The sequence below is a fragment of the Aplidium turbinatum genome, chromosome 15, assembly GCF_918807975.1.
Source record: "Aplidium turbinatum chromosome 15, kaAplTurb1.1, whole genome shotgun sequence".
NCBI lineage: Eukaryota > Metazoa > Chordata > Ascidiacea > Aplousobranchia > Polyclinidae > Aplidium > Aplidium turbinatum.
The window spans coordinates 3056798-3070768 of NC_137486.1; the positions used below are offsets into that span (position 1 = coordinate 3056798).

The window sequence follows — 13971 nt, forward strand, 5'->3', positions numbered from 1 at the left end:
ACAGACAATTTTCACCAAATCAAACGTCACATAAAACCGTTCAGGTCTACTGAATCTTGGCGTCTGACATAATGGACTATTGCTAGAAATTAGCAAAGATTGCATCACTGGTCACACCTGTTGAAACATTAGCCTACATCATCGTTAAATCTTGAATTACGAGATATGGTGTAAGCCAAAGCCAACTGGTGCTGGAATAGCTTCATAATGCTCATCATTATTACATCACACAAGATGTTTACGTGCGTTTGGAAGATTGCAATCTATTCTCGTCATTTTAAAATTGTTGCTTGAAAAGTTGGTCGCATATTTAACTGTTTTGTTTAGTGCTTGCCAGCTGGACGAAATTTCCGTCTTTATCTCAGTCATTTGTATTGTAGTGACAAGTTTTAGTAACGTACGGTGTTGCGTCCCAATTTCGACAGCCTTGACGCTAATTTTACAGAAATACAATTCTTGAATAGACGTTTTCAGAAGAGTGTTTCTTTTCGGTCATTGCATACAGACGAACGGATCCAGGAATCTTATGTTACAATTTTCCCACGAAGAGATTATGGTTTACTGTTGTGACCAAGTAGTTTACACCAAATATTCATTTTTACTTACATGGTTTAAATTTTAAAATCTAAAAAATGTTAATTTTTATCATTGCTGAAATGCTATAATGGAGTTTAAAAGTTCCTTTGCAATGGCTTCAGAAAGTATTTAAGGTAACGGAACAACTGGATCCAATGTCGCGGCTGCTGATAGAATATGGAATACAACAATGGAATACTGTCTTTTCACTTCCTCCCAACGTCCTTCCTGATTCGGATCCACATCAATATCGAACATGGAATCAGTTAGACCTGGGAATGCGATGTTGCCGTATGAGTTATGTAAACTTGGAGCGGAAATGACGTGTCTGTTGAAATGCATCAAAAATGAAATCATTTATTTGCGCTGTGCATTTAGTGAATAACCTGAACAAACGTAGACATGCATCACAGTAATGTGGCTTATAATTATGGATTCTATTTGGAATACCGCATCCTTCAATTTTGAGAAAGGTATTTGTTGCAAAACACTTTGCAATAATCAAACAAGTAGGCTACAATGCTTTATTTGAAGCAGTTTAGCAATAAAAACAGTCCATGACAAGTCACAAGCTACAAGTTGCACAAATGTCAACTACGAAACAGTTCTACCATGTCATTTTGACGTTTGACTTGTGTAATGGTACATTAGGTTAATGTATCAAATCTGAGGTCTATGATTCTACCTGTAAGTTGTTCTTCCAAGTAATGGGTTTTGATCAATAAAGGCGCGTTCCAGTTGCATCAGTTGATCATTCAATAATCGTACTTCCAATACACTGGCAAAATACAGTAGGTTTACATTGGTGAAAGTGAAACTACATTAAACAGAATCACAGTGCAATTTTAGCCTGTTTAAAATACAGTCTTGTTGAGATATTTGGTTTAAAAAGATTTATTTCTAGCAAGAAACTAAATTGCTGAAGTCAACGTACAGTATCACTGACATACATTTCACGAGAAGCCATACTCGTAATAACAATGTTGTTGTGGAAGTTGTACGGTTTCAGCTCATATTTTGTTACCAGCACATAAACTTTCAACTATTCCTTGCTGATTCTACTTGCACTACTAACTTGTTGGTGTTGACGTTGTCAATTCTTTGGTGAATATTTTCTGCAGCCTTTGAGAAAACATTGATCGCGTCATCCAACACAGCTAAGAAATATGAAATGGAATAGATGAGTAAAAACATAATTATAATTATTTAGTGTTGGCTATTTCGCTAATTTTCCGTTCATCGGTCCGCATCGGTTAAAGAGATGTAAAAGTGTTAGCACACAAGTTTTTTTTTTCTATTGAGTAGTTTGTCGCGCAAGTCGAAACAACGGCAATGTTATGACACTCGAAAATTTTGCGATTCCATTCCGTTTAGCCATTTTGATGCAAAACTCCTCAATCTTATTTTTATTTCGGATTACTATGTTGGAAATAATTTCAATGATAGTTTTGTTTCGAAAACTATCATTTGGTGCGTTTTCCTTTTACTGTAAAAAATTGTGAATTGTTCTAATTGTTACTTACACAAATCGATGTTTTGATCTTCCATGGCAGCTCCATATCCTTGCTTCAGGGAGTCTCTATTTGTTCCCAGGTATTCCGCGTACAACCGGCAATCGATGGGAAGTAAAATGGAATCCGAGAGTCTCCTTCCAACTTCAGCCCACGTTTGTCCAACGGTTCGGTGGAAGGTAAAGTCAGGATCAACGAATCTGCTCATCAACCCAAAGCTATCGTAGACAGAGTGGTAAACTGGATAAAAGTCTACTCCCATTGACTGAAAGAAATAAATGCCATGGGAGGAATCAACTGTCTTTCACAAATTCTCTCATTTGTTTATTTTGTAACGCAATAACGTTACCTTTTCTTTAATAATGATTTTTGCATTCCACCAAAGCATCAATGTATTGTTATTTGATTGTTATATTGTTTATGTTGGAGTAGGAGTGCCACAATGTCATTTGTCAGTTGTTCTTAAGGGTGATTTTAACAATATTCATTTTGGCTTAAATATTTTTCAATGTTGTCTGATCATTGATGAAGAAAATTTGCTTGAAGTGCTGCAAAAAAATCAATTTGTAAAAGTTTACTTTTTCTCAACAGCACAAAGAGTGTATACTGTATATGTATAAGTAATTTTATCTTAACACATTTATAGACAAATCTTCAACATGAAAGTTACTTGTTCTTTCCGATTTGAATGAGCTTCTCTCAAAGTGTACATGTTATTTAAATAGTTTGATTTTTATTTTATTTTTATTTTTTTGAAGTTCTTCGTGTTCTGTTCACATCTTTCTGCTGCAAGTGACACTTATAGATCTGCTATGCTTTCCGCATCTAAAATATCTACCTCGTTTGATAGCTTGAACTACATAATTCAAAGCGTTTGACGTAGCAGCATTGATGAACACCACTTTATCGACGAGCAGTTTAGTTTCTCCTGAAAATTTAGTTTTGCTGAAACACTGATGAGCAAAATGTTTGCAAACGTCTTTTGTTTGTTATCTCTCCCACTGTCTCTCGCTATGATACCGGCATCATTCATAAAATTGTAACTACCAACTACATTGTTGAACGAATTGATAAATGCTCATAGCAATCAATTGATCTTATTTGGCCAATGATTTGTTTTCTTGTAGCTTTTACATTCGTCGCAATTATGATCTAGGCAGGATTTACTGTTAATGTAATAATGTTAGTATGTGATAATTGTGATAATTGAAGGCTCTTTGTGACAGAAAGCAATAGAAACAGAAGAGCGACAAGAATACATTATGACAACACTGAAAAAAATGAAAACAACACTCATATGAAGATAGTTGTCTTCATATGAGTGTTTGTGGCTAACCGTCTACCTCTTTGTCGTTTGGACGACACTGCGAAAGCTGTTATATTGAGCCGGTTCTTAGCATAGTTATCCAAGACGAGCAGATATTTTGGTTCATTTATTGGACAGACGACGGTAGATTGTCATTGTCGTTGATGAGTTCGGCTGTCTGTTTCTCTGTGCCAAGAAGAAGATGCTACTGCCACTGGTCTACAATTAGTGGAAAAATGCGAGGCCCATGCGAAGGCGGTGAAGACGCACGTGGTCATGGTAAAAACAGTCAAATGGCCGGTTATCGGCGTCGGCATAAAAGGAACGGAGCCTGCTTGTGTTTCCTTTTTATTTCACTTTTCGTTTATGGTCCGCAGACGCACTACTTTTTTGTTTATCAACTGCACTGAGCAAAAACTGAATGGAATAGAGATATGAACTTTAAAAAGAGATGGAGCTAGGCCTGATTCCTTTGAGACACCATTTTCAGGCATCCCACAGTTTGCGTCGACTTCAGTTATCGGTATCAAGAATCGAATACCAACGATTTCCTGCTTGTCAAGTGTGACAGTTGAGATCTTGTCAGTTGTTTGCCAGTAGACTTTATTATTCGTTAAACGTTATAATTACATCATTACGTGTTGTACCGGAGTAATTTGTGATGAATTTTTTTATTTCATTGAAACGTAAAGCATTCCTTTCAATGGTCCAAGAAGACTTATAAACTGAAATGGCTCGCAGTCTTATCACTTTTAACATGATAAATCCCGTGTTACTGCTTTACTTTGTATGTAAATGGTTCAAAAAATAAACACTCTACCAATGTTGTTTAGGCCACAATATTACTACTTACAGCAGCATCGTAGTCGTAGTTCAGTTTTACTGAGGATATGCCTATACGATGCAGAAACGCTGCGTAGTCACTTCCAGAACCCAAAGATGAAAAGCTGCAAGAATAGATTTACATAAAGTGGTTGATTGGTTCTATGTCCTCGGAATATGAAAAGCTCTGAAAGTTTATTCCTAGCTTTTTCACATACCTGTCGAAGGTTTGAACCTCTGACCCCGACCCGGTCACATTTCTTATTTGGTTTATTCTCCATGGTTAGCCTGTTCTAAACCAACTGGGTGTTGTCAGACCCCTAATAAAACGACCCTTGGTTGGTTTGGTTTTGACGCAGGGCGGCTACCGAGATTGGGGGACTGAAGTTTTCGATTGTTAAAATGTTTTTTCTGGGGAATTATTCCATTCACTAGATGCCGCTGAATGGAAAGCTGTCCCGAGATGCGTTGCTCAAGCGCACACCTCGAGAGCCGAACTAGCGACGCGTGATCTTGAGTCAAGTGTGAAAACAGTGTATACGCACTATTTTGGTGTACAGGGTGTACCATTTTGCAAAAAGCTTTTAGAAAATTATGGCAGCAATGTATTACGGGTTTCCACCTTTCTTAAAAGTATTTTGGTTGAGCTTCAGAATTTTCCCGCCAAAACTGTGGTTCTGCCGCCATTTTAAAAAAAATAGCGGCCAGATAAGATATTATAAAAATCTACAGCCTTAAACTGTGGTTCTAGCGCCATTTAAAGAAAAATGGCGGCCAGATAAGATATTATGAAAGTCTACAGCCTTAAACTGGAGTAATGTGATCATATAATATGTCGATTAAGGGGTTTTTGGGGTCACAGAACACGAATCTAAGGTCAAAAACGCTCTACGGAAAAACAAATTTGCAAAGTGAAATCTTATCACTTAAAATTTATGGTGAAATTTTACAGACATGGACACAACCTGACCAAGAATACCTCACTCCAGAATGAATATTCCTGAAATATTGTCAAACTTTTGAAATAACAACACGATTCATTTACAAAGAAATTGAGTTAATCGCTCTCAGACATGATCCATCCCTGTTTCTTCTGCATGCAATTCCTTATGCTTCAGTCCTGATTGATTTCAATTCCCAGTATTTCATCAACACAATACCAGAGTTATGCAAACACTCAATTTACTGAATTCTTGACGAATTTCTTTAACAATTGAGTTTGGCTAAGGTAGCTTTTTTGTAATCTGAGAACTGTTCTCTGTGCCTTTGCACAACAAGTAAGAGAGCTTGCCGGTGGCTCTCGTCAGAACACCTGTCAATAAGATCAGTGATTAGCTTAATCTCACGTTCCGCAATATCGTTGACCACTCTTACGTTAATAACGATTTTGTTTAGTTTCTTATAATCACTGAAATTTTTCCATTCTGATACTGGCATTTGTAGCCACTCTTGATCAGTGAGTTCCAAAAGATTGAATACCAGCCAAGATTCAGAGGTCACCAGATCTTTCGTTACACCAGTTTCTTTGACAGTAGAAGCGAATTTTGGAAACAAGAGCTTTCCTGTTGAAATTTCAGATGGTTGCGAGATGGCATAGATCGATTTAGCAACCTTCTCTCTGGTGTTGGCATCGAGTGCCTCATCGCACAACGCAAACACTATAAGTTGAGGAATGAGGTACCAAAGATGGCGATAGCAAGATTGTAAACAAGCTTCGGCCACTTCAGGCTGCAGTTTTGAATATTTGTACATCACATTGATAAAAGTCTTGTCGTTTCTTGCAGCGGCGATAGTGATTGGCGACTTCTGGAAGGCTTGTGCAATGTGCATAGAATAGTCCAATGACCTCAGACATTCGTTCAACCCAGTTTTCCTCATCACTGTCCATTTGGAACTGATGTGTTAGCAAGTTTAACTTCATGAAATACATGTTCTTGCTCATCCATCTCGCATATGGTCCGGGTCAGGTAATTTAAACGTGAAGTATCTGAACTTGTCCACGTAGCCTCCTAACCACACTACGACGAGCTGAACTAACTCTTTATAATCATCTCGTGGAAAAGTCTTCAGCTTCAACATTTGTAAGCCCCAGACCAAAACATCTTCGCCTCTCTGTCCCAGATATTCATCATTATTGTACCAATCGAATTTACTCAAATTCTTACTGTCTATTTTTAGATCTTTCCATTCCCGTTTAAACCTCCTAAACAACTTAATACTTGGGTCATTACTACCAATCACAACTTCGGTTGTGTGTTTTACGTGCAGTTCATATGATGTCTGCACGCAAGCGACAAAATTGCTTTCTAAATTGTTGCTTCCAGCAATGTACAAGCACCTTGTCACTTCCCAGAATTGGCTGCAGTCGTATCAAACACCATACCACCAATGGCACCTTTCACTCTCCAGTCTTCCACCAATTTTATTACGGCTTGTTCCTGAGATGATTCAGTGCCGTCTGGTATCTCAGGCACTCCCAGCAGCTGCTTCATTTCCGCATTACCTTTATCATCAAAACCAACGCTTGACACATATACACAGCACCGTTCTGATGAAACATTTCCTCTCATTTTCAGAATCTTACTGTCCCAGTGAATTATTGCCAAATCAGGGGCCTGGAACTCATCTATGATATTTTGGGAGTGAGCCGACTTATTCTTATTAGCCAGTCTATGAGCTGCTTTGACTAAGATATTAGAATCTTTGACTTGTATGCCGGACGCTTGAACTACAGCAGCCACGAACATTGTTCTTTGCCGATAGCTCAATCCAAGTCGATCAGATGTTAAAGCTGTAGGGCATAGGCGACATAGCCTGATAGCCTATCCATTTCTTTCTATTTTTTTCAGGAGTTTTTCAGTTATCACTGTCACTTTCTGTTTCTTCATTTGTACTCAAGTCCAACTTCACAGTTTTCAGATTGTCAGCAACATCCTCTTTCTGTTTCCTTTCACCAGCTGCACTGTGTCGTTTTTCTCTAGCTAAATCACGTCTCTTCTTCAGATCATCTCTGCCCAATGCGCAACCTACTTGATTTCGCTGGAGCTAATTTTTCAGATGTTCCAGATCTGTCTCTCGGTCAATGATACCAGAATGCATGAGAATTGACCGCGAGGTAGTCTTACATATATTCAGAGGATCCTTGATCTTTTCTTCCATATCATGCAAACGTTTTTTAAATGAATCTCTATTATTACTCTCACGCCTGGAATCAAGTTCTTGTTGATACCAAGTTTCATACAAATTCTTCAGATGCCGGTCTATATCCGCATTTTTCACATCCTTACACGATTCCTTCTCTGTTCCAGATCGTTTCTCGTTTTTCTTACCAAATACCAAATCCACGCCAAAATGATGTTTCCATAACTGGCGAATTTCCTCCCTTGCTATCACGATGGATTGGTTGACCGTTCTGTGACTTTCGTCTCTGAGGAACAACGGCCTAGCTAGAACGTCGTAGCTTTTAGGAAGCTTTGAAACACCTAGTCTTTCGCTAGTGTTCCCAATGAGGAAGTACTTTCTTTTTGGTCTTAGTGCTAATGACCGGTGTGCTTCACCGGCCGTTTCATTCAGTGGCATAACTGATCTGAATCTTTTAACTTGCGTAGGATCACTAGCTACTCTTCGAGGTAGCTAATGATGATCTTCGTCGTGTAGAAGTAAGGCATTTACCCAGTTGGAAGAGTTCACTTCGGTTTTTCGAATCTTTTGGTCTACCGTACGGTACTCTGTTGCCGTCCATTAGTTAGTAGGCTAAGTAAGTAGGTTAGTAACTAAGTACAGGCTACTGTAAACTAGTTAGTAAGTTTTCATCGGATCTGAAAGTACATCAAAATTTACTTTGCAAAATTGTTGCCGTAAAACATTTTTGACTCCAAATTCGTGTTCTGCGACCCCATAAACTTCACCATCGACATATTATATGAACACATTACGCCATTTTAAGGCTGTAGATTTTCATAATATGATCGTATTTGGTCGCCATTTTTTGAAAATGGCGGCAGAACCACAGTGTATGAGATTTTACGCCCTTTATTTTTTATTATTGTTCCGTAGTTGCGGTTACCACATTTTAGTTTTCAAAGCTGCTGCAAAACCTTCCGAAGTTTACCATGACAGAATTGTTTTGTAAGCAAGTCAGCTAATATTTTTATGTGCAGTTTTTTATCTGTAAATATCAGCAGCCGATTTGAGGTAGTAAGAGAATTCTTAAGTTTATAGTGAACATATTGTACAGTAGTTTTTTTTAGTGAAATCTGTGTGTGTTCGGTTTCAGTGCACTGTACAGTTAATTTATTTTGTATTAATGTTTTTCAAGACAATTAGGCTGTAAATTGTTATGTGATTCAATGTAATCAGTACGTGTGGAGCACATAAAAGTTTGGTAAGTGCATTGGCAAGTTTGGTGGTAACCGCTTAATTCGTTGTTTTATGTATTTATGTTCGTTGTATTATCATTCCACAGTAAACCGTCCTGCAAATACCAAGTGTGTCCAGTGTTGCCAGGTCGAGTTTACTTACAAAAAAAAATAGGAAATCTTATCAGAACGCGAGCGTCACGCTCCACGGCGCTGTGCGCAAAGCTGATACACACAGTTTTGGCGGGAAAATTCTGAAACTCCACCAAAATACTTTTAAGAAAGGTGGAAACCCGTAGGCTAATACATAGCTGCACTAATTTCTAAAAACTGGCATAGAAACTGAATAACTAATTACGGAGCTAACGGGGCGGAGCTAACCCTGTATCCACTCCACATGAAGCTCGATAAAAATTGTTGAAAAGTAAGTCAGTTAAACGTTTGTGATGCAAACAATCAACACTTACCGTGGATGATTTTGAGAAGAATCTTTCTTTCTATAATTCCAAGTGTCGTAGACTGTTGGTCTTCCTTCGGCTATCTCGGCTGCATTCGGATTTCCAACCAACTTTGTGGCTTCAAACATCACGTCTCTTAGACTCGTAACACCAGCGGCATCCATGGAGAAATTTCCCAACACGCTGATATCAACGTTCAGATATGCCACAGCTCGAGCTTGTAATTCTTTCTGCAATTGCTGAAAAAATATATCAGAATAACATGTTTGTTTTAAACAAAGATTTCTACGATGAAACTGCAAGGACGGAAAAGCATGAAAATCTACAGATAGATCACTTGGGTAACATATTGAGACACTGGTGTGTGCCAAGGTTAAGTGTTGCTTCATTGATCTTAATCTGAATTGTTTAAATTTTCCAGTGTTTTCTAACTTTCCGGATCTTTGTGTATTGCATATTTATGGTCAAAAAGCCTGCAAAATGTTTTTCAAAAAAAAATTTTTATCACTCAAACAACCAGAACCTCACACTGAGGCATTTTCTTCTCCGCATCTCAACATTGGTATAGTCCTTTCCGTTTAAAATTGTTGCTTTGACAGAGTTGGGTGCTTTCCTAACTTGCTTTTCAGATCCATTGCTAATTGCACTGCACCATAAATGCATTACCTCAACCCATTCTGTAGATCCGATAAGTCCATATTCCTCAGCTCCCCAGCTGCAGAACATCAAAGTCCGCCTTGGTCTCCATCCTTGCTTCACCATTTCTCCAAATGCTCTCGCCACTTCCAACATCACAGCAGTCCCACTTGAAGGATCCATAGCGCCGAACACCCAGGCGTCTCTATGGTTACCAAGCAACACGTACCTGTCTGCAAGTAACACTAACACTTTATTGCTTCTTAAAAGTTTATCATTTGCATAAAAGAATGTAAAATCCATTCAGTTTGATATTTAATTAGCAAGCAAAACAAATACCGTAGTTTTAGTACCGTAGCGAGATAGACTTACTATCAATCGCGGTATGTTTGTCATGTTATTGGGATTGTTATTGGCAATCAAAAATGTGTTTTTCTTTAATCAAACAAATGATTTAATTTGATGACTCAATTGCACAAGAAACATGATTTTTGTTGCGTTATGAATAATGATAATTTGTTTTTGACTGATTTCGAGCATTGAATCAAAACTAATATCAGTTTCATTGTATCATCATCATCCGTTTGTATAATGTTAAGACCTTGAGCATGATATTATTGATCGCTTGGTCTTATGAGCCATAAAAGTAGATCTACCCTAGCACAGTAGCACAGCCAAGCCACGTGTAATTATGTTAGAAAATGTAGAATGTGTGTAGGCTATGGATATTTTCTGAAAGGCACTACTGCTGTAGACTTTGTAAAACTTACATTACAACAAACGTATGCAACTACCTGGCTCAGTGCTTCCTTTGATGTATCCAATCACATTGTGGATCGTTGATGCTTCGTTTTCGGTTTTAACGGACATTTTTGTTTTTCTGAAACATAAGTGATGTCGCAAATGTTACTGCTGTATTTAAACCTTAAAAACTTTTCTTGCCAAATTGATGTAGGCTACAGTCTGAGTTGAAGAACCATTTAAGTCTCAAAGCTTGAAGGTTTTCAATAGTAGTAAAATTGTGTAGTACCGCACTAATTAAAGCATCTTTTCGTGTTAATTTTTATTTTAAAGAGATTGAACTTAGGCCTACTACACAAGGCCTTGTAATGTCATTCAATGGGTAATTTGTTATACACAGCTTGGTAAAAATTTCAAATCAATTTGCTCAAAAGTTTTTTGTGACTCAAGTGGTTTTTTTTTTACTCTAACTAGTCTCAAACTTTAAAGGTTCGCCACACTCACTGTGCTTGACATATTCACAATTAATAGATTGATTTATTACGTTTCATCAACGATTTACTAAGTTAATATTTCGTTGTAGTAACTATATACTACAGAGGCTAACGGGAGATTTGTTTTAAATAGGTTACGATCAACTGAGTTTAAGTTCTTTAATTTTGTGTATGACATTCAGTTGTTGTTTACTTGTTTTGAAAGGGATTTCTAAATCCCGGTCCGTATCTGTAGGTAATATTAAGGCCTCCTTTCCAAGTGTCATTCACTTCACTTCCTGCTAACTTTTCAAGATATTTCATCGCGTCAATGTATCCAATGGGAGTCACAGGAATCTTTGGAAGAATTGTTTTCAGCTGGTCATTGGGCATGTGCCAAGCTGAATCTGTAACAATAACAATAAATATCATTTAAACAAACTGTTAGAAACAACATAAACGGCCTTTTAAATTTTGCAACCTTTCGTAGTTGAAGATGTTTCTACAAATACAAGCCAAATATTTATCATTACCTCAGCTTCAATAACAAACATAATCTGAGTTGAATCGAACATTGCTGAACAATGTTAGAATGGTGGTTTTGCAGTATCTTTCAAATGCGGCTGAAGCCATTTAGATAACGTTTTATGAATTTGGCCAAGCAAGGCTTTGTTTCAATTATATTCATGTTTTTTGTCGTATCGAGGCTTACGATTGGTGGTTGGACATTAGATTAAGTGGACGGGATGGCAAAGTGGCCAATCTTCTTATTGCTTCTGAGGCAGTAGTTCACGCAACATCTCTCAACTGCTGTAACCAATGTACTGTACCAGTGTCGGGGCCTGTTAGGTCCACATGTCCTGTAGGTCAGAAAATTGCTCAATAATGTATAATGCGCTGTGCTGTTTGAGGTTCATCATAAGCGCAGACTGGTGAGTCACACAAACCCAAGTGAAACGCATTGTGCTTTAACGACCAACACCAGTACGGAGGCGATTGAAAGTCACCCATTCTTTTCTTGGCAGGTCTGAGCCAGGTGGTACTTTTGTGCCTGGTGTAACTTGAAGCTGATCTGGCCTTGAAGTATTTTTCCAGCAGTCTCTCTATGACTACATGAAGTCGAAGTGATTTTCATGGAGCGCCACAATGTGTCTAGAAAAAGAGTGCCTGTCCATTTTCAAGTGTGCCTTTAGCCTAAATGTCAAAGAATCTGCACACTTTCGAGTGGCGTACCAAGGCTCTCCATTCGTCTGTGCAACCGACAATCGTCCATGTGGTTATTGCATAGTTTACATCCTTATATTTTCAAAATCTAATTACAATTCATACGTGCAGAGTTTTGAGATGTGTCGCGCTTCATGAGAAATAAGTTGGTGCTGAATTTATGACGACACCCAGCAGTTCTGCAATAAAACCTTCATTGACTGTACTGTATATCAAACACAGCATACCTATTGAAGGATAGTTTGGGGTACGTGGATCACCTTCGTCGACCCACAGCGTCCCTCTTTGAGCTCCAGTTGAAGGAAGGAACCAACTATCAGGATAAACACCAGCCCATGGAACTGTGTAGTCTTCGGGGTCGGAATAAAGAATTAACCCAATGCATCCATATTGTTGTGCATGTACGGCTGTAGAAATACAAATGAGAACGGAATGTATTATCAGTGTAGTCGGTAAAAACCAAGCAAAATTACCAGAATACACTACAAAAATTGGAAATCCTGTAATGTTTGTAAATTTACACTTAAGGTTAGTTTTTCTTGAAGTAAAACATCGGCAAGTATGCGTTTTTCTTTTTTAAAGATTTAAATTTGGTTGATTTATAGGTATCTAGAGAAACGGCTTGATTTGTTATATTCTGCAGAATTTGCAAATTTGCCAACTTTTGGTGACTGTCGGAATAAATTTTTCAAAAAACTATATTTAAACGTCCCACTTACTGTCTTCCCCAGTTGACACAATGGATTTTTACATCATCAGACGTTAAAAAACAAACACAATTTTGATTTCGAAAGTTTCAGTTAGATTGTTAATCGCTTTTTAACAGCCTGATTGGCCGTTTTTAAACTTACTCATTTATTTTCTACAGCTTCCCTAAGGCAACAAAATACTTTTATATCATTGCGAGTCAGCAAAAAGTAAAACAAAACTTAGAAAATATCAGTCAGACACTACAGTAGCGGTGATCAAAATGTGACAAATCAGACCGCAACTCCAGGTGGCCATGGTTGTTTCACGAAAACGATCTAGCGTAAATGAGATTGTTGAAGAAAATTCTAATGTAGTCTAAACGTTTTTCATTAATTTTGTCACAATGAGCAGTATTATTGTCACAATCAGTAAGGGAAACCTCGCGACAGGCTACATCAGTGGTTCCCAACCTTTTTAGTCTTACGGCACCCTAGAGAAAATAAAAATAATTTTCGGCACCCCGTGACAGACCAACGTTCTTTTCCTTTGGAACGCAGCAGGCTGTTGGAATGCATCTCTACCGTTTAATACCAAAGATTTTAAAAATGGCATTTATAGCTTCTGTACTTGACTTTCAGCTCTAATGCAGTGTAGAGAAAAGTAGGCGAGTTTGTGGTCGTGCTCTTGAGAATGACAATTAATAATCATTAATAACACACCTTTAGAAATCAACATAATAATAGCAACACAGCAACTTTACTTAGACATTGAATGCCATTGTGAAACTTCATTTTGAAAAAACGCAAAGTAAAAGTTTAACCTACTTAGGCTATTTCGAAAGAAGTGTGAAACTAATGGCCTACTGCACTTTCTGCAGCAGACAGTGTAGTAGTATGAATTATATATTTTTATTTGTAATCAAGTGGCAACACTGCTTGCCATTATGATATATTTGCTGGTAGGCTACAGCAGTACAACTGATATCAGTACAGCAGAACTACTCAATTCTGATGTTATGTAATAAACCATTTAGTTGTTATCAGTTAGTGTTTTATGTTGTGTCTCAGTTTAAATTACTGACCATCGAAGTCAGGAATTACCACATGGTGGCAGCGGTAAAAGCAAGTTAAGAAGTCAAGAAGACCAAATAACCTGCATTCAAGCAGCCTGTTGGAG

At 37.8% G+C, this 13971-nt stretch overlaps 1 protein-coding gene across 1 annotated transcript in view; it reads right to left on the reverse strand.

Moving 5' to 3' along the window:
- Positions 1-247: 247 nt before the first annotated feature.
- LOC145784229 (glutamate carboxypeptidase 2-like) overlaps positions 248-13971 on the reverse strand; it is a 28693-nt gene continuing 14969 nt past the window's right edge. Inside the window, exons 4-13 of the mRNA XM_082596012.1 lie at positions 12333-12512; positions 11096-11288; positions 10462-10547; positions 9698-9900; positions 9041-9270; positions 4247-4340; positions 2100-2352; positions 1652-1733; positions 1262-1354; positions 248-904 (exon numbers count right to left, since the gene is read on the reverse strand). Of these exons, the coding sequence (XP_082452138.1) occupies positions 706-904; positions 1262-1354; positions 1652-1733; positions 2100-2352; positions 4247-4340; positions 9041-9270; positions 9698-9900; positions 10462-10547; positions 11096-11288; positions 12333-12512 (1613 nt within the window). The 3' untranslated portion in view covers positions 248-705. The remainder of the gene's footprint in view (positions 905-1261; positions 1355-1651; positions 1734-2099; positions 2353-4246; positions 4341-9040; positions 9271-9697; positions 9901-10461; positions 10548-11095; positions 11289-12332; positions 12513-13971) is intronic.